The sequence below is a fragment of the Wyeomyia smithii genome, chromosome 1 (genome assembly GCF_029784165.1).
Source record: "Wyeomyia smithii strain HCP4-BCI-WySm-NY-G18 chromosome 1, ASM2978416v1, whole genome shotgun sequence".
Taxonomy (NCBI): Eukaryota; Metazoa; Arthropoda; class Insecta; order Diptera; family Culicidae; genus Wyeomyia; species Wyeomyia smithii.
Window position 1 is genome coordinate 33,213,003 of NC_073694.1, and position 18,502 is coordinate 33,231,504.

Here is an 18,502-nt window from a genome sequence, read left to right on the forward strand (position 1 = left end):
CCGTATTTTTTCATGAGCAATGTTTTTTTTGTAAATTGTTTTTTTTTTTCAATCACATTTATTTTTAGCAATTTTGTAAGTTTAGTTTGAATATAACATATAACAATTGAGAAAATGAACTATTATTCAAGTTATGTAATTTAAAAATAAATTAAATCGTTAGAAAACAATTTTTCGAAAATAATCAAATAATGGTTAAAAGGCTTTAGATATTGGAGAAAACAGCTGTGCAGTGAATCCGTATAAGAAGCGAGATGCAGATTCGTTTTCGAGTAAGCAATCAATCCACGATCTACTGAACGAAGGATTACTTGCAGTTTAGATAATTAATTAAGTTTTAAACCAGCGCTGGCCATCTGCATCGAGTTTTCGATAGTGTCATAGTTACATCTTGAACTTCAACTCAATATTTAAAAAAATAAAAATTTCATTTTAGAATAAATACTAACTTTCAATAGTTCAAAATGCATTTGAAAGTGGCTAGCTACTACGGGCCAACCAGTCATTAATATTACGGCTACGTCCTTACGATCGTTAGGGTGAGATAGGAGAAGTAACAGTCTTTGTTATGGGATACCGAACCAACCTCTGCATCTTCACGATTGCGACGGAGAGAGAGGGTTGTGTCACCGTGGAAAGTGACAGAATCAAGCAATGTTGCGTGCAATGGTATCTCATTACGAAGACGAACGATAAGCAACCTATCCGATCTCCACGTGTTTAAATATTAGTCTATTACCAATGTCGAGTACTTCTGAGAAAACAAACCCACTTCGCAGACGCGGTCCTTTAAAAAGTATACAATATATAGTCATTAGATTATTCGCAATATTCATTGACCGGACTAAAGGTACTCCGATTTGCGACGCGCCTATATAAAACCAACGTGTGAGCAATCTCCGGCTAAACGGTCATACCGAGACCGAATTTGTCTCTGCATCTCCACGACTGCGACGGGCAGGAAAGCCTTTACCGATCCCGAATACCTTCCAGAAAGCTAACGCACGTTGGCAGGCGCGATTCATTGAAAGATATACATCGCGTAGTCAGTAGATTGATCCAATGATTGAATCCAATCTACTCCGATTTATGAAGTGCTTGTATAAAAGCAGTCTCCGGTTAGTCGCCGTGAGACATAAATCAATATTTGAGTATACCTCCGTCATTACTCTTAGCTCTGTCTGTCTGTCTGATCCATATAGGAGCCATCCACATACCACGTGGACAGATTTTTAACGATTTTGACCCCCCCGTTGACAGATGCCCATATAAATTCTTTTTTTTTTTGTAGGGACCGTGGATATTACACAATCCCCTCCCCCTCCCAGCTGTCCCCGTGGTATGTGGATGGCCCCATAGGCTTGGAAACCACTGAACAGATCGGCGTGAAATTTTGTATATAGGGGTTTTAGGGGCCGAGAAAGGTGACTAAAACTATTCGAGACTCCTCCCTCTTTTGGAAGGGAGGGGTCCGCTACAAATGAAACACAGATTTCTGCACATCTCGAAAACTAATCAAGTAAATGGAACAAAATTTGGCAGGTGGATGTTTCTAGGGGTAACAAATATGACCATAATGTTTCGACACCCCTTCCTCTTCTGGAAGGGAGGGGTTTTGGGGGTAACAAAAATGTCCATAGTTGTTTGAAACCCCTCCCTCTTCTGGAAGGGTGGGGTTTCCTACACATGAAACACAAATTTCTGCACATCTCGAAAAATAATCACGTAAATGGAACCAAATTTGATATGTTGAGGTTCTTGAGAGCAAGAAAAATTTTCATGGTGGTTCTTCACTCTTCTCACTTCTGCATGGGAGAGCTCTTATACAAATCAAACACAAATTTCTATGGTGGTGTGACACTCCTCCGTACTCTGGAAGGGGAGTGAGGTCTCCTGTACTAATTAAACACATATTTCAACCAGGTTTCCGGAAAATAGCCTAAAATGATCGAGTCGATACACAGGAGCCAAAACTCGACTCCATTTCCAAATTTAAGATAGAAACTTCCGGTTTCTAAAATGGGTGTTTATTGCAGTCACGCATTTTTTGTTCAAGTTTTTTTTTCTTTTTCTCACAATTCATAGACGTAAGCTGTCAGAAAAATACTGATAGATGATTTTAGAAGAAAACCAAGAAATCCAGAAAAAAATTAATTTTTTAACCAGAAGTGTTGCCAGATAAATTATTTCTGTATTTGGAAAATAAATATACATTTTTCGGCAAATGCATGCAACCATTTTATTCTGAATTTGATAATTTCATCGTGTTCCTTGAAAAATTTCACGTAAGAAACATCGTCAAACTATCATCCCGAGGTAATATGAGCTAATCTCAAGATACAACATTTTTACGAAAAAAGTTGTAAATTCCGTAAATATTTCTTTACAATTCATAAACATAAGACACCCTAAAAATATTAATGGGTGAATTTTTAAGAAAATAAATCAAGGATTCCAGAAAAAAATTTGTTTTTGACCGGAAGTGTTGCCAGATAGATTGTTTTTGTTTTTTACAACTAAATTTGTATTTTTCGGCAAATGCAGCTAATTTTATTTTAAATTTGATGGTTTCATCGTATTTTTAAAATTTCACGTAACAAACATTTATCACCCCGTGGTAATATGAGCCAATCTCGAGATATAGCATTTTTCGAAAATAGTTTTACATTTCGTAATTAATTTTTCTGGATTCCTTGGTATATTTTCTTCAAAATTCACTATTTTTCGGGTGTCTTACGTCTATAAATTATAGAATAAAATAATCACGAAATTTACAGCTATTTTCTTAAAAATGTTATATCTTGAGATTGGCTCATATTACCTCGAGATGATAGTTGTTTCATACGTGAAATTTTCCAAGGAGTACGATGAAATTATCAAATTTAGAATTAACATTGCTGCATTTGCCGAAAATGTAAATTTAATTTTCAAATACGATAATAATTTGTCTGGCAACTTTTCTGGTCAAGAGCTATATTTTTTCTGGATTCCTCGTTTTATTTTCTTCAAAAATCGTCTATCAGTATTATTCGGACATCTTACGTCTATGAATTGTAAGAAAAATAAAAAAAGAGATTTTTAACGAAATTTGCGTGACTTTGCAATAAAGAGGGGGGTCCTACAGAGCGGGGCAACAAAATTGGGATTTTTCCAAAGAGACAGTAAATGAATAATTCCCCCAACTTTGAGCAAAATCTGTGCTGGTCGTATCCAAGTGGCATGTACACTTCGTATGAAATGACCCATGTCTAATTGAATATAAAATTCTACAAGCAAAAATGTTCAAAAGTAGTACTGATGTTTTCTATCGAAAAGACGTGGTTAATATTATTGTTGTTTTAGCTGAAATTGAACGATTTTGACCGATCTACAGTTTGTTTTTCGACACCAACTCTGGGGTACCATTTCGTCGGAGTTAAAAACCAGGACAACTTTTTTCCAGCAAAAGTTTGATCTAAGCTGCTTTTATTTTTTGAGGTATCAATAAATAAAACACGTGATTTGAGATTTGCACTTCAAAATACGCCAAAAGACTCACAATTAACGTATTTCTCCAACGATTCAATTTTGCAACTTTTATTTATTAGGCGTTGGTCGATACCTTAAAAAATGCAACACTAGTAAACTGTTTGAAATAAACATAACAATTGCCAGAAACCGTTTAACGGTGTCAACGAGTAGACAATTTCTCTCGTCAAAATTTAACCAAAGAAAAATTCGTTCGCAATAAGTTCGTTTCTTCCCGGAGTCAAGATGACAGTACTGAACAGTTTGCTTCCTTTTTGGATATCCGGCATCATTCACAAAAATCACACATTCACAAATGCTAAAAGATGAAAAATAAATCAGGACGCTCCAAATTGATCTCAAAATCAGGACATGTCCTGATAAATCAGGACGGATGATATCTCTAACCAACTCTCTATCTGTTTTAGTTTTTGAGAACTTTCGATTTTATTGCAGCATTACGGAGGAGTATCCAAGAATCTTCAAAGTGAAATAACTCCGAGTATATTAACGTTACTGCATGTGCGTAGAAGAGTTTTCTTCATCAAAAGTGGCCCTCTAACAGCTCCTAAAATATTCCCACCAGGGATCCAATCACCCTGTATATAAAAGTTATAAAAATTACAATAATAAAAAAATTAAACATAAAAAACTGAAAATAAAATAACAAAAAAAAATATGAAAATGAGTGATAGAAAAACCACATTAGTGATTTATTTCATGAAATATGACAACAAAAAACATTCCAATGGAAAAAAACTAAATATTGAAATAAAGTTGGTACCAAGACACAAAACCTGCAATAAGTCATCAAAACTTCAAAATAAAAACCTGCAATAAGTCATCAAAACACAGCAAATGAAATCAAACTGGTGGGTAATATCGAATCTGCAATCAACAACCAAATTCGAGCCGGTGGGTCAGAGGTAACCATTGTTTGGGTGCCGAGCCACATCGGGATAGCCGGGAACGAGAAAGAAAATGCAGAAGCAAAAAAAAACAACAACAGAGAACGAAATATCAATCACAAACGTGGATTTTAAGGAAGTTAAGACGTGGGTCAGGAAATCTATTACCGATAAATGGCAATCAGACTGGACGGCAAAAAAAGTAATAAGCTACGAGAAATGAAACATTGTGTAACGCCTTATACGAAGGCAATCGAAGGCAATATTTCTGAAGATATACCTATTTAAAAAAATGGCCCGCATTTCAAATGTCAATAACAACTTGAAAATTAACTCAAATTCACTAAAAAATGGAGAATAAAGTTCTCGGGTAAAACTCTTGAACGTGGAATCAACTAAGAATTCCCATGCCTTCAATGTTTTAAAATAATAAAGTAAAGAGAAAAAAATGGGAAGTTTCAAAATAGACAAAGATAGGTATTAATTTTTCAAAAGCGACAAACAAGTCAAGAAATTCGTATTAATTTCAACAAATTTCAAGCTGAAGAAAAATCACTAATAAATTAGAAATAAAACGACTATAAGCACCAATAATCAACACCGAATTTATTTCAAAGTTTGGTTAGAATCTAATCAAATACTCCACCGTAAAGGATTAAAGTGATATGGCTCGGGAGAGACTGTTAGTGTCAATAGGATCGTAGCGCTAGCCCCGCAATTGTCCTGTACACTTTACAGTTGGCTGCGAAGTCTGAGTATAATAAAATAGAAGGTCGTTTCGAAGCGGAATGTAACACCAAGGCTTTGCTTTTTTGGACTCAAACATAAAATCTTATTACCAATAGACCAATAAAAATAACGATTCTATTGAATATCTGAATCACTTGAAACCGCCAAAAGGAAAAAAACTCATCTCTTCTATAAAAAAGTTATAAACTTCTAAGAACACATCTGAGTTCCAGAAAACGTACAATAGTTCTCTAGAAATACGTTCATAATTCAATTATGAATTCAAGATTCAAAGATTCAGAGATTCAGAGAAACAATAACATAATCTCAGTTTAATAAAATAATGTTTCTAATTGCAGAACAAGATCACAAACATAATCAAAAATTAATCTTGAATTAATCATACACCGCGTGAAATTCAGGGCTTGTAATCTATGCTCTCTGTTCTCACACTAATTTAAAGCTCTTTCACTGCATGCATCCTTTGCTACTTCCACAGGTGAATACTTCACTTTTACCAGCTGCTTTTAATTACTCATCCTGCGGTACGGCGAATAAATTGGTTACACTGAACGACTTCCACTTCCGTTACACTTCAGATGTTGCCTACTAACCTGAAAAGACCAGTCGTCGACATACTTTGTAGCCGTAGTATTGTAGCGTCGAGATGCCTTTTAATCACCCCGCTGCTTCTATGACAAATTTGCCCGGAACTGACTCTGATCCCTGAAAAAATTTAAATTACCCCGAGGCACACATTCTCATATCAACTTTGTCCCCCTTGCTGCATAGTGCTTCGGACGTTAGGTTAAAAATTCTCAGAACGAAATTTTTCGAACAAATTGTTCGCCGATATAATTGAACCCGGACCATCTCCGGCTAGATTCCGGTGACGCCGCTGGAGTGCAGAACAAAAATAGAAAAGCCACCCCCACCCGCACTCGAAGCCAGCCATCTCCTCGGTAAGCACAGGGAAGTGGTTTTAATTAAAAATTACTTCAAATTTCCTCACGTCAGGAACAACACCGTAAAACTGTCACCGGTAGCTGTCACTAGCGCGGTCGATCCTGTTCAGTGGATGAAGAAAAAGAGGGACGAAGCAAGAGCTACGGTTGTAATTTGAGCTCTGTCTTTTTGAGTGCTTTGTTCTGATTTCGGTGCCAGCTGATGGCAGTAGAGCAGGTTGTCATGTGACAACTTGAGCACCCCTAGTTAATACAATCAATACAACCCAAAATTACAAGGTAGCCCCACCGAATTCTCGTGAAAATTACTGCTGAGTTCAATTTCGGTACCAGTTTAATGTCATTTGGGCGCTAACTGAAACTGATTGTCATTGCCCCATTAGCAGCAGCAGTAGCAGCAGAACAGGAACGAGATTCGATACGGTGCTGAAGCGCATCCATTAAATATTGGTTTGTAATTTCGGATTTTATTGAAATTCCATGAATTGTTTTCGCTCCGTGCTTTGATTTGTGCCGGGATTTTCGATTTTTGCTCAACAGCATGGTTTAAGATAAAATGATTGAAGCTATGTTCTGTTATCAATATGTATTTTTTTTTTTTCATACTCTTTTATGCATCGTAGGTAATGCTTATTACAATAACGTGATATAAGAAAAAGAGATTGTTCAGTCTGCTTATCGGGCTGCGAAGTAAGTAAGGCACTTTCAGGCAAAATTGCATCACAGAGAAGAGATTAATGTTCTAACCCCTAAGCTCACAATCGTTGGCGGGAAAAGAAATCTAATGAAAACTTCGAACGGTCCTAGACAGCTGGCTGTCTGAAATTTTGCGATAAAATTTCGTTACTAAACATAAAACCATGTTGATATGACTCCTCTAATTACAGTACTGGCGGCCAAATTAGCACTTCGTAGTGTTGCAAAAGCTGCTCACTGCCGCCGAACGGAATGTACAAGCAACCATGGGAAGGATGAATCTTTCCTGGAGTCAAACTACCTTCGTGATGAGCCCGGCCAATATATAGTGACTCCTTGGAAGCGGTTCGTCCACCTTCGACAGCACCTTTCGGCACACGCCCGTTACTACTACTCACCCATATAAAACCATAACCAAACAATATCTGTTCAAAGATAAGATAAGAAATTTTCTTACTGAACCAACAAACTTAGACCGGTAGAGCAGTCACCTCGAAATCGGATTTGAAAACTTCCAGCCCTCCGTACGACACAAACGCTTGCTTTCTGTTGGGAATAAACTTTCCCGGAATCAGATCGCCTTCGTGGTGCGCCCGGGCAACGTACAACGGTGAACCATCCTGATCGAGTCCGGCGACAAGAGCATTCTGTGGAATGCCATCGTCTGCAGACCACTCCATCTATCCGTACTTGGCTGAAAGAAGAACGCTTGTTTTCTTTTTATTTACTTTGCTGGCACAAAAGTCGAAAAACTCGAACCTGAGCCCATCCTCTGCCGGTCGTTGAACGGGTTATCAAATACTACTCGAGGTGAGCCGAAATGGAATCGATTGCTCCTCCCTGTAGTAATAATAATCACAAAACTTCGGATTGATAAGGTAGAGCGACAAAACGTTCCCACCGAAGTTGGGGAGATTATTTTACTTTGCGCTCTCTTTCGTCGGTTTGTTCTTTCCATGGCGATATGACAAATTTGTTTGCAGTTTCTTGAGCAATTTTATGTTTTATGCATTGTAATCATTCCTTCTACAGTAGTACTTGTTACATTATTATATCCAAGCTTATCTTCTTCCACCCGCCACACACACACGAGTGCTTCCAGAAAAAGCAGTGCAAGCAAAGTGCTTAACATGAACTGATGATGTTTATGCTGATGCACGAAATCGAACGGCAAGTAGCCTCTCATCCGGGATGATCGAGTTTCTTATAACGGATGAAGGGGACGAAATGAACGAAATCCAAATACCTCCGATGTCGTGTAATGGCAGCTGGCGAAAAGAGCTGCCAGAAGATTCAATAATTTTTTCATCGATTTTCAATTAAAGGCCGCACGATGTCGGTGTGTATATCTACGGGCTATGATGTAAACGCCCTAGGAATCGAGTGTACACGTTTTTCGCCGTGGGTGGCGGGGTGGTAAAACGTAATACATAAATTTACTTTCTAAGATGAGCTTTCTTCACATCGCAGTTTACCATCTAGTAGAAGAAGAAGAAAGGAAGGCACGTAAATTTAGACTAAGTGTCTGCCCTAATGGTGCCGAGGTAGTGTTGAAAGTGATTCGCACCAAGATGTACTCCCGGGAGATAGTACCAAATTTACGGTGTACATTACCGGTTATGACAATGAAATAGCTCCCAGCTGGAATATCGGGACAATGGAAAGACGGATAGCTTCCAAGGATATAATAAGTAGGTGTAATTGTGAGCTTAATGAGAGTAGTTTTCGGTGTTTTTAGCGAGCAAGCTTAAACTGTTGTTATCCTTGAAATTATCACTCAGTTATTGTCGAAACGATCCAACAGTACAAGGTTCAACAGAATGGTCACGAGTCGCTTGTCCTTACTCTCCGACATAATAGACGCCAGTCGAAAAACAACGAATAAATAAATAACTTATCGTAGAATCAGAATGAAAAGTATTTTCCTTTCCATTTTTAATCACCATCAGCCAAAAACACGCAGCTCCAGCGGACAATTAATCGAACAACCCGACGGGCGGTCCCGTGGGTAGTGGTGGTGGTGGCGGCGGCGAAGTAAATCGTTCCAACAGCAAACAAATATTGCTTCCAAATTGTAATCCACCCAGATGGACGCCCATCAATTAGAACGAAACCTGACAGCAGACAATGCACACCCAGTGGAAATCGAAGCGGGGTTTTCCCCGCCTTTTTTGTTTCGAAACTGACAACTATTCAGTCTGTCTGGAGTGGCACCACGATGGCATGTCGATATTCGTTAGAACTGGACATGCACAGATGGATTGAAATTGTCAACTCACTTTGACTGTCGCCAGAATTACGCTGCGTTTCCACCAACGTGAAGTTGGTCGTCGAAGAGTAATTTGCCAAGTTCTGGGATCGAATAAAATTCCATTCGAAAAAAATGCTTGTCTGAACGGGATTTTTCAATTTGCTCTACAAAACCAATTGAACGCAACACGCTTCAAAAAGTTTTCACGTTGATTAGCAATTTCCGCATGCGTTTGATCTATCTGAATACTCATTGGTTATCGAACTTACTTTATTTTTATGAATGCCGAATCTTGGACTAATGTTCTCCGATCGCCCCAAACACCCGCTAATAGGGTGACCTCATCCACACCGAACATCCAACGAGAACGGCGTGTACCATGGAGTCTCGGACCTCTGTCGTGTTCTCTGCTGAATATTATCTTCGCTGGGTGCTCCTTCGACATTCGTACCACGTGGCCTGTAACCTGCCATTATTTTATTTCTACAACAATTACAGTCATCCCAGTATTATGGGCCAGTCTGCCCTTTGTTTGGCTTTTTAACGTATGTCAATAACTTTTATAAGTCAAATTGAAGTTTAATGGACGTGAACAACATATATGATTTTTGTACGGAACCGCTGTACTAATGAGCCAAACTCTTAGGTTTTCGAATAAATGTCGGTAGACTTTCGACAGCTGATAATTTGTTGTTGTTTTCACCACAGTCGCAAAAAGTCGGTCGTGGAAAATAAAGCTAGAATTCGAGAAAACCATCGTTTCATTCAACATAGTAAGTGAAACTATAAATAACTGTTATGTATTTATCGAATTATGAAATATCCGTTCTGAACATCGTATTTTAACTATTTTTATACGCTGCTAAAAGTTGGCCCATAATACTGGCCATGAAATTTGGTTTTCCCAGTGTTATGGGCCACCCAGTAAAATCGGCTAGGCTATATTTTGTATTGGTTTTCAACGCATGATAATGACTTTTGATGGACAAATAGTAGTTTAGTGAAGGTGAACAACATTTCTCTGCATGACTCTGCATGTTCTCTGCATAACACACGAATTATTCGTTTAGAATTGAAGCATCTTATAGGATTAGTTTGAAATACGAAACCTAGAGGGAACCTTTTTTGTTCTAATAAATCGAGATAGAGAGATAAGTACATACCATAGAGATAAGCTATTTTACTCTCCCGCGCGTCACCAGGAAATGCCCTCTTGGCTTTCAACCAACGTACGATAAGGATTTGTTCTTTTCAGGCTGTCCGAAATTGCCAATACGTTTCCCAAGGCCACAGATAGTTCGTTCGTGTGTGCAGTTATCGAAGACTTTGAACAATATTTTTGTATCGGTATTTTAAGTAGTGTAGAAACTGGCACTAATGCTCGTTCTCTCGTATTTTCATTATCTTGCTTCAAAGTCAATATTAACTCTGTAAAACATTTCTAATCTTCTTGGCTTTATAAGTGCTCATCCCGCATTTCCACAGTTATCAATGGTACACCCAAAAAAATGTTCAATGCTAAGAGATGGCGCTTTAGTGGTAGTGGTAGTAAAATCAAAATTTTCACGAGCATTTTGCTTAATGACCATAAAAACTGCTATTAGTTACCTTGTTTTTATATTATTCTAACTTTCTAGTAGTTACTTTGACTATATGCAATCTATTTTTATCAAAAACCGGATTTTCCTTAACAACTCTTTTGACTAATTTGAGTTGTATATACTAGGAGATCATATGGAAAAACCTGTTGTATTTCAGCAAGACAACGCTTCTATTCATGGTTCCCGACAAACCAAAGCCTGGTTTTCTGAAAAAGACATGACCGTACTTGATTGGTCAACATGTAATTCGGATTGTAACCCGATCGAGAACCTCTGGGGCATATTGGCTGCAACAGTTTACGCCAATGAATGCCAGTTCAACACAGTAAACGTCCTTAAATCATGCTCACGTACATGCTGGCAATACATCTCTGTAAATACTCTCCATAACCTTGTCAATTCAATGCCCTGAATAGTATTTGAAGTTATTAGGAACAAAGGAGGAGCTATAAACTATTAGCCAATTAATTGACTCAAAAAGTTTGAGCTTTTACTACGTATACTTAAGGTGCGTCTAATCGAATGCATCAGCTTATTTTTAATTTTTCGCTTTTTTAATTCTATCAAGTGCACTTTTTCTAAAGAAATGATGCGGTTTGTTTTAGTTCATGAGAACAAATAAAAATAAGTGATGACATTCGAAATCCAAATAGTTTTGAAAGAAAAATCTATGAAAAACATGGTGCGTCTAAACAAACGCATGTCACTGTATATAGAAGCGAGCTAAACTTTTGCCCTTCACATTCTTCAAAAAAATAGTAAGCGGCAATAGAGCAAGACGTGTAAAGTGCACCAGAACAAGCACGATTAGAAAGGTCTATACCCAGCGCACACGCGCAGAGTGAAAGCTTTTGCTTTGGCAAAAGGTAGCAGGGAAAACTGTGAGAAGAACGAGATCGCAAAATCAGTACTCGCCCAGGATAGGTCAGCTGAATGGCTGGAGAATCAGTTTGTCTGCAGATGGTGGATTTCTTTTTCGACCGCAGTTTTCTTCTGGAATGCTCTTCGGCAGCAACTGAACGTAAATCGACTCAAAATAAAGAAGCAACGGTACGGACGATACCATTCTGCAAATTTGAAGGCGTAATCAAGCTATTCTACCAGACTGTACTGCAATCGAACCCGGAGTTCTTTCTTGTATAGGAACCCCCTTATTTTCTGGACATCTCAGCTGTTCATTGAATTTGTATCCATGCAAAGACCCCCCTCTCTTCTGAAACCCATCTAAATCCGGCTATGCTGGTAGCGCTCGCGATCTCCTGCGAAGCCAAGGAGCATATGAAACTTCAAGATAATGTTACCACTTCTTTACACACCAGCTCTCCGTACTACACCCTCCAGGGCAGTGTGGAACAACAGGTTCCAGAGCGTTTAGTTGGGAAACCGTGTTCAAGCGTAATTTACCATAACTGGTTGCGCTTATCTGAACTGTATGCTTGCTGGTCTGAACCCTTCCTTTGGCAGAGCTGCATGCCCCCATGAGTCAGCGCTTGGCGATCATGAGCAGGGGGGACAAAGTGATCGATTTTCCAGAACCAAGTTTTTTGGTTCCTCTCGGGGCCCCAAACAACCCTAAACTTACCGGAAGTCAATTGGTTTTGTCTCCGCTTGGCGCATTGCATTTCAAATTTGTATGAAAAATTATATGGAAAACCTACTTTTTTGGATTTACCTTCCTGAAGAGCTCAATAATGATCTAATAATGTACTACATTTTGTTAAAGCATAGTATTTTAGATGCCTAACAACTTTGCAGAAGACACTGAAGAGCTAGGATGTCTCTAAGAAGAGCTATAGTTGTTCAAAGTTTAGTATGTCGATTTAAATGCAGAAAATCTTGTTTTTGTTTTAGGATTCCCGACAGAAATAACCTGTCGTAACGAGTTTATACACTCAGCCGGATCAAGCAAACAAATTGAGGTCAATATTCTAGACGTAGGTAGAATCTACAACGTGTTTCAGAGGTAACTTCTAATGGAAATCTGACAAACGCCGGTACACTGGCAGTGTTGGCAGAAAAAATGATTCGCAACATAAATTTCGACATACTCAACTTTAAACAGCTTTAATATTTTTTGGGACACCCTAGCTCTTTAGTGTCTTCGGCCAAGTTGTTAGGCATCAAAAAACCTACCATTTGAAGACATGAAACCTATGGTTTGTGCCAGTTTGAGCTTTTTAGGATGGAAAATGCAAAAACGATGGTTTTTCCATACAAATCTCCATATAAATTTGAAATGCAATGCGCCAAGCGGAGACAAAACCAATTGACTTCCGATAATTTTAGGATTGTTTGGGGCTCCAAATAGAACAAAAAACTTGGTTCTGGCTTTCTACTATCAAGCTTCGTTTTTCCCATAACGATTCCCCACCCTGTGACCACTGATAGCAGATGAACAATCTCGGAACAGCAACGGGAGCTGGACTAGGGTGTAGTGGTGTTTCAGACATTGGGCCTTCAATTCCCCCCAAAAGCCACTGTCACGTAAGCAGCTCTGATGAAGTGATTAGTGCAGCTCCCATTTCCCAAGTTCATTAACTGGCCTAGTTAGGCCGATACCATTAAGGCTCCAATTATGGTAGCTGATCGCAGTGTCGAGGGTATGAGTTGGAATACGCTGCTATACTATAATGTTGAGCTGGCACCTGAACCGAGCTCTCTTGGTAAAATCGTGTGACAATGGTTTGAAACGTGGTGAGGTGACAAACGGATGCAGCGGTCTTCGTCTCGTAAAACCTCGCAGACCTGTCAGTACGTTCCACGTTCATTGTGTTGTGGGAATCAGACAGGAGTAGGCTCAGATTCTCTTCCCAGGCTTACGCCGGACGGAGTCGATAAATAGTGGCCCATAAAGTGGTAAGTAGACATTCCCTAGCCATGGCCTCCCGGCTTCGGGTAGTTTCCCATGGGATTATATAGGTAACTACTCCAAATCCACAAGGCTGGAAGGGGACCAATGTTACAAAAAAAGTACACAAAAACAGGTCAGAAGCAATACTAAGCCTATTCGTTAGAGGTGGCATTTAGCGGTCCCCACCAAGGCCAATGGATGTGGTCAAAGGCGACAGTAGGACGCCCAAAGGTACCCTGAGCGGAAATGGAAACGTTGCCTGGAGTGGCGGCACAGTACAGCTATACGCAATAATCCAGTTTGCAGATAGCCGTAGTAATATCTCAAAGTACTTGTTAAAGAGTTTTCTATTGTTGAGCATCTGCATCAACTAGGCCGCACTTGTGAATCGAGTGAAACCGGCGGGAAGAAAGCTCAAAGAAAACAAATGCTAGCATTACCGTTAGCCGAAGTCTGTTCCACAGAACCGATCGTGAAGCGAACGAGACAGTGTCCGAGGGAGCAGGCTTTCACGAGCAAAAAGCGAAGGTTGATCGAGCGCAGTCCACCGGCTAGTTCGCCAACAGATCTTAAAAGGCTCACGGAAGAAAAGCCCAACAGGAATGCCATGAGTGACGGATATTACACTACCGTTGTGAACCAAATACGGCAAATGAGAAAAAATGCACGAGAAACGCGAAAATCACTCTAAAAAACCGCGAAACGATAAAGGCAAGGGCGACGCACTCATACTTAACACTGTTGGGTCTAAACGCCACAAAAGATCAAAACGATGGTCGCAGTGGTCCAAATCTTACAAAAAAATACGGAAGAGAGCTACCTACAATAAGCGTGAGGGAAGGACGTGCAAGTTCTGGCTCTCACATCAGAGGTGATTCTTTAGCTTGAAAACCTGGATGAGATCACTCAAGGGTGAGATATTGCCGAAACCTTCGAAAAAGAGAGTGAAGTGGTGGTAGCCACAGATGGAATTCGCCTCCTCAAGGGCCCGGTTTGAATCTAGATAGCCACCATAAAGCTCCTGCCTGCTGAGAAAAGCAAAACCCTGATGAAAGCCCAGCTGAAGGCTTTCAGAGGGGATATAAATCCTTGTCGTGTAGGTCTAGTTCATGTCGAAGTTGCGATGGTGCAGGCCACAATGCACAGAGCTGTGGGGCGCCTCCCAAGTGTTTGGTATGTACCGGAAAAAGGGACGCTTAGCACACCACGAGAGACACCAAGTGCCTGTTCCAGCAAGCCAGAAATTAAATCGCATGCTTGGAGTTCACACAATTAAACCTGAACCACTGTTACGGCAACTGCTATGCCAAGCAGCCATTGAGTTGTTGTCGGTAAGTTAAGGTAACGCTTAAGTGTTCAATAAAAACCAATAAACTAGCCTGGTTTAATTAACTACGAGACAGTGCCATCACGAACCCGTGGGGTAATGCCTACAAGATTGTAATGGCCAAGACAGGTTGGAGTGGATCATTGAAATACTTTTTCCACGCTTTTGGGCTATCGAGCCACCACAAACAGTAAGTGACAGTAGCCGCACCGCAGTGGTAGGAGTGGCGATAAGGGTTTGCAGATGATGAACTCATTGAGATCGCAAATTCAATGGGGACATTAAAACAGCCATTAAGGTTGTTTGTAGAGACCATGCAATGCCTAGACGACTGCCGCTTACGGTAATCCCCAACAGACTTGTGAGATTCACCGAAAGTGAAACCGATTTCTCTAGCAACTAATTCGGCTTCTGTAGAGGTAGTTTACACTGGATACCATGCTCTCATTCACCAACACGGCACTCCAACGTAAAAGGAGGGGTATTCGGTATTGCGCGATTGTCACGCTAGACGAGAGGAATACGCTCAATAGCGCCAGCTGGGACTCTATAGCCTACGCGCTTCGGAAATTTGGAGAACCGATGGCATATTTTCAGCATTGAATGCTAGTTTACAACCAACATTAGGGTCAGAAATGCGTCGTAAATACCACTGGTGTACCACAAGGTTCTATCCTGGGTCCGGAATTGGGAAATGCTACGTATAACCCAAGTAACTCACAAAACAACACTAAATTACGATGAAAGTAGTCATATAAGTGTTCTACAATTTGATGGTTTCGGAGATATTTTCAATGACATGCGTTCAACATTAACAATATCGTCACTACGTTTTTTCGTTAGACATTACACCATCTAATAACAACACTATGTACCAGTAAAGGGCTTTTCCTTAGGACAAAGGTCGTAGTATTCAACAGCCAACGCAAAATTACTTGATCAAATTAATTTTTGAATTATTTGATCGATTTCTCTATTTATTCGAAGTAGGTAAAAATACGCCATCATATAATAAACATAACGCTAGCAGTGTAACCAATATCACTCCAACTTTTGTTATCGTATAGCTAACAATGTTTTCTAGTTTTGTTAGATTTCATGTCCAGATACGATGAAACTATGCGAAAACAATTTTAATATTCAAACGAAAAAACAACTCATTTTTAAAGGTTGAATATTATTTTTTATCATTAATTTATAATCAATTAAAACTGCCACCGATAGAAATGATTGTCGATCTTGTTGCACTGCGCATAACAACACATTTGCGCATGCGCTGTTTAGCAGTTGTAGCGACAGATTTGCGCATTGCTGTAGGTTAGTACTCGAGATGTATTTTGCCACTTCATTTTATCTAGTTTGCTTTTATGCAGTTATGTAGTACTTCATATAGTATCGGTACTTGTTCTATAGCAGCCTTAAATATTTGCGCTTTTCTGGTGATAGAGATGTCATGGAATTGGTAACGTCAACTATTCTATAACAACGCGTGTTACTTGGGAATATACCGTATAACTTTACTCTACTTTTATAGCGACAGATCGTTGAGAACCTATGCTGAATCCAGAATACGTCTCCACAAAACTCGGTCTTGGGCTGCTCCTCTCCAGTGTCCCTTTACACCCGTTGCTCTGGCATCCTCGCCACATCCAGTGCCTGTGAAGTCTACCTCGAAGTTGGCCTCTATTCGGTTCCCTGCTAAATATTATTTTTGTCGGTCGGTAATCCGCCATCCGTGCTACGTGGTCAGCCCAGTGTAACCTGCCGTGTTTCATCAGCTTGACAATATTAGCGTGTGCATATACTTCGTACAGCTTGTGATTCATGCGCGTGTGCCACACCTTATTTTCTAGTTTGCCACCGAGTATTGATCGCAGGGTTCTACGCTTATAGGCCCCAAGCGCTCGTCAATCGGCCCCCTTCCACATCCACGATTTATGTCCGTAGACTGGGACCGCCATCGGGATGATCAGAGTCCTATAGAGCGCAAATTTCGTACGGATCTGTAGGCTACGAGCCCTAAGCTGACTACGCAACCCGTAATAAGCCCTATTCGCTGCCGCAATCTTTCTCTTCACCACGCGGCTCTTCTCGTTGTCACATGTCACGAGAGTAACAAGATAAACAAATTCGTCGACCACTTCGAAAGTATCCCCATCCTTCTACTACCACGAACTACCACGCTCTCTGCCAGCCACCATGTACTTCGTTTTGGTAGTGTTTAGGGTGAGTCCAATTCTCGCAGCTTTCCTTTTGAGAGCCGTGAAGGACTCCTCAACTGCTCTACGGTTATCACCAATTATATCAATGTCGTCAGCATGTGGGACTTCGTGATGATCGTGTTGCTCCTCTGCACACCACGAAGGGTTTGCACCTTCTAAAGCTGCAAGGTTGAGAGCCCGTCCACTTGGTTCAGACCAACTAACGTCATAAACGCGTCCGAAAATTCGCCCGCTGTCCTAACGCATGATGTGAAACCGTCAAGCGTCGCATGTAACAGTCTAGTAAGTTTTGTTGGAAAACCACAGTTGGCACAGCTTGTTGCGTTTTACTGTATCGTACGTTGCCTTAAAGTCAATAAACAGATTACGATGGTCAATAAGTTTTCAATAATATTTTCATAAATTTAGACTATTATCATAGCTTGGTTGCAATCTGTTGTGGGTCATATTACCATTTTTCAAATTATTTGGATGACTTTTTGGCATTTTTTGATAAGTTCTTGTCAAACTTTTAGCCACTCTTTCTTAATATCAATATTTAATACTTTAATGATTCAATAATCAGATTTTAGTTCGATTCAGGTCAGATTTGGTTTGTTTGGGTCAGATTTGAGTCGAATTTGGGTTAAATTTGGATCGGATTAGGGTCAGATTTGTATCAGATTTTAGTAAAACTTGGAATAGATCTGGGTTAGATTTGGCTCAGATTCGAGACAGATTTGTATCCAATTTGGTTTGGGTTTGGGTCAGATTTAGGTTAGATTTATATCAGATTTGGGTCATGGGTTAGATTTTGGTTCAACTGGAAACAGATTTACTCCAGATTTAAATTTAATTCCGATAGTATTGGAATTTTAATTGGAAAAGATTTGAGTCACAATTGGGTAAACTCTTGGTCAGATTTGGGTCATATTTGGGTCAGATTGAGTTTTGATTGGAAACAGATTTGGGTCAGATTTGTGTCAGATCTGACTCAAATTTGGGTCATATTTAAATCAGATTTGGGTCAGATTTAAGCCAGAATTGGGTCAAATCTAAATCAGTTTTAGGTCATGTTGGAGACGGATTTGGGTTTGATTTGGAACACATTTGGGCCGAATCTAGGTCAGATTTTGGTCAGATTTGGTTCAGATTAGGGTCGAATACGGGTCAGATTTGGATCAAATTTGGGTTAGAGTTATCAGATTTGGGTCAGATTTGAGTTTGAGTAAGATCAGCTTTGGGTCAAATTAGAGTCAGATTGGGGTCAAATACGAGTCAGATTGAAATCAGATTCTGATCAAATTTGAATCATATCTAGGTCAGATTTGGGTCCAGTTTGGGTTAAATTTGGGTCAAATATAGGTCAGAGTTAAATCAGATTTGACAGATTTAGGTCACATTTGGTTAAAGCCTTGATTAGATTTGGGTCATATTTGGGTCAGATTAGGGTTTTATAGGGAAAC

The 18,502-nt window shown here is 39.7% G+C and overlaps 2 protein-coding genes across 5 annotated transcripts in view; one reads left to right on the plus strand and one right to left on the minus strand.

Moving 5' to 3' along the window:
• The window catches only part of LOC129731922 (transcription factor mef2A), a 137,327-nt gene that overhangs the window by 66,989 nt on the left and 51,836 nt on the right, over window positions 1-18,502 (plus strand). The window lies entirely within an intron of this gene.
• Window positions 6,758-7,597, minus strand: LOC129731944 (natterin-4-like). Its single transcript, XM_055692349.1, has 4 exons — window positions 7,565-7,597; window positions 7,297-7,499; window positions 6,995-7,230; window positions 6,758-6,928 (listed from the first exon to the last, which is right to left on the minus strand). The coding sequence occupies exons 2-4, from the start codon at window positions 7,483-7,485 to the stop codon at window positions 6,913-6,915; spliced, it is 441 nt and encodes a 146-aa protein (XP_055548324.1). The 5' UTR covers window positions 7,486-7,499; window positions 7,565-7,597; the 3' UTR covers window positions 6,758-6,912.

Excerpts from the sequence above, each read along its gene's own strand:
- LOC129731944 (XM_055692349.1), bottom strand. The coding sequence starts at position 7,485 with ATGGAGTGGTCTGCAGACGATGGCATTCCACAGAATGCTCTTGTCGCC. Across the intron at positions 7,231-7,296 it reads TTTTCAAATCCGATTTCGAG|ATATTGTTTGGTTATGGTTT; the intron begins GTGACTGCTCTA and ends ATCTTTGAACAG.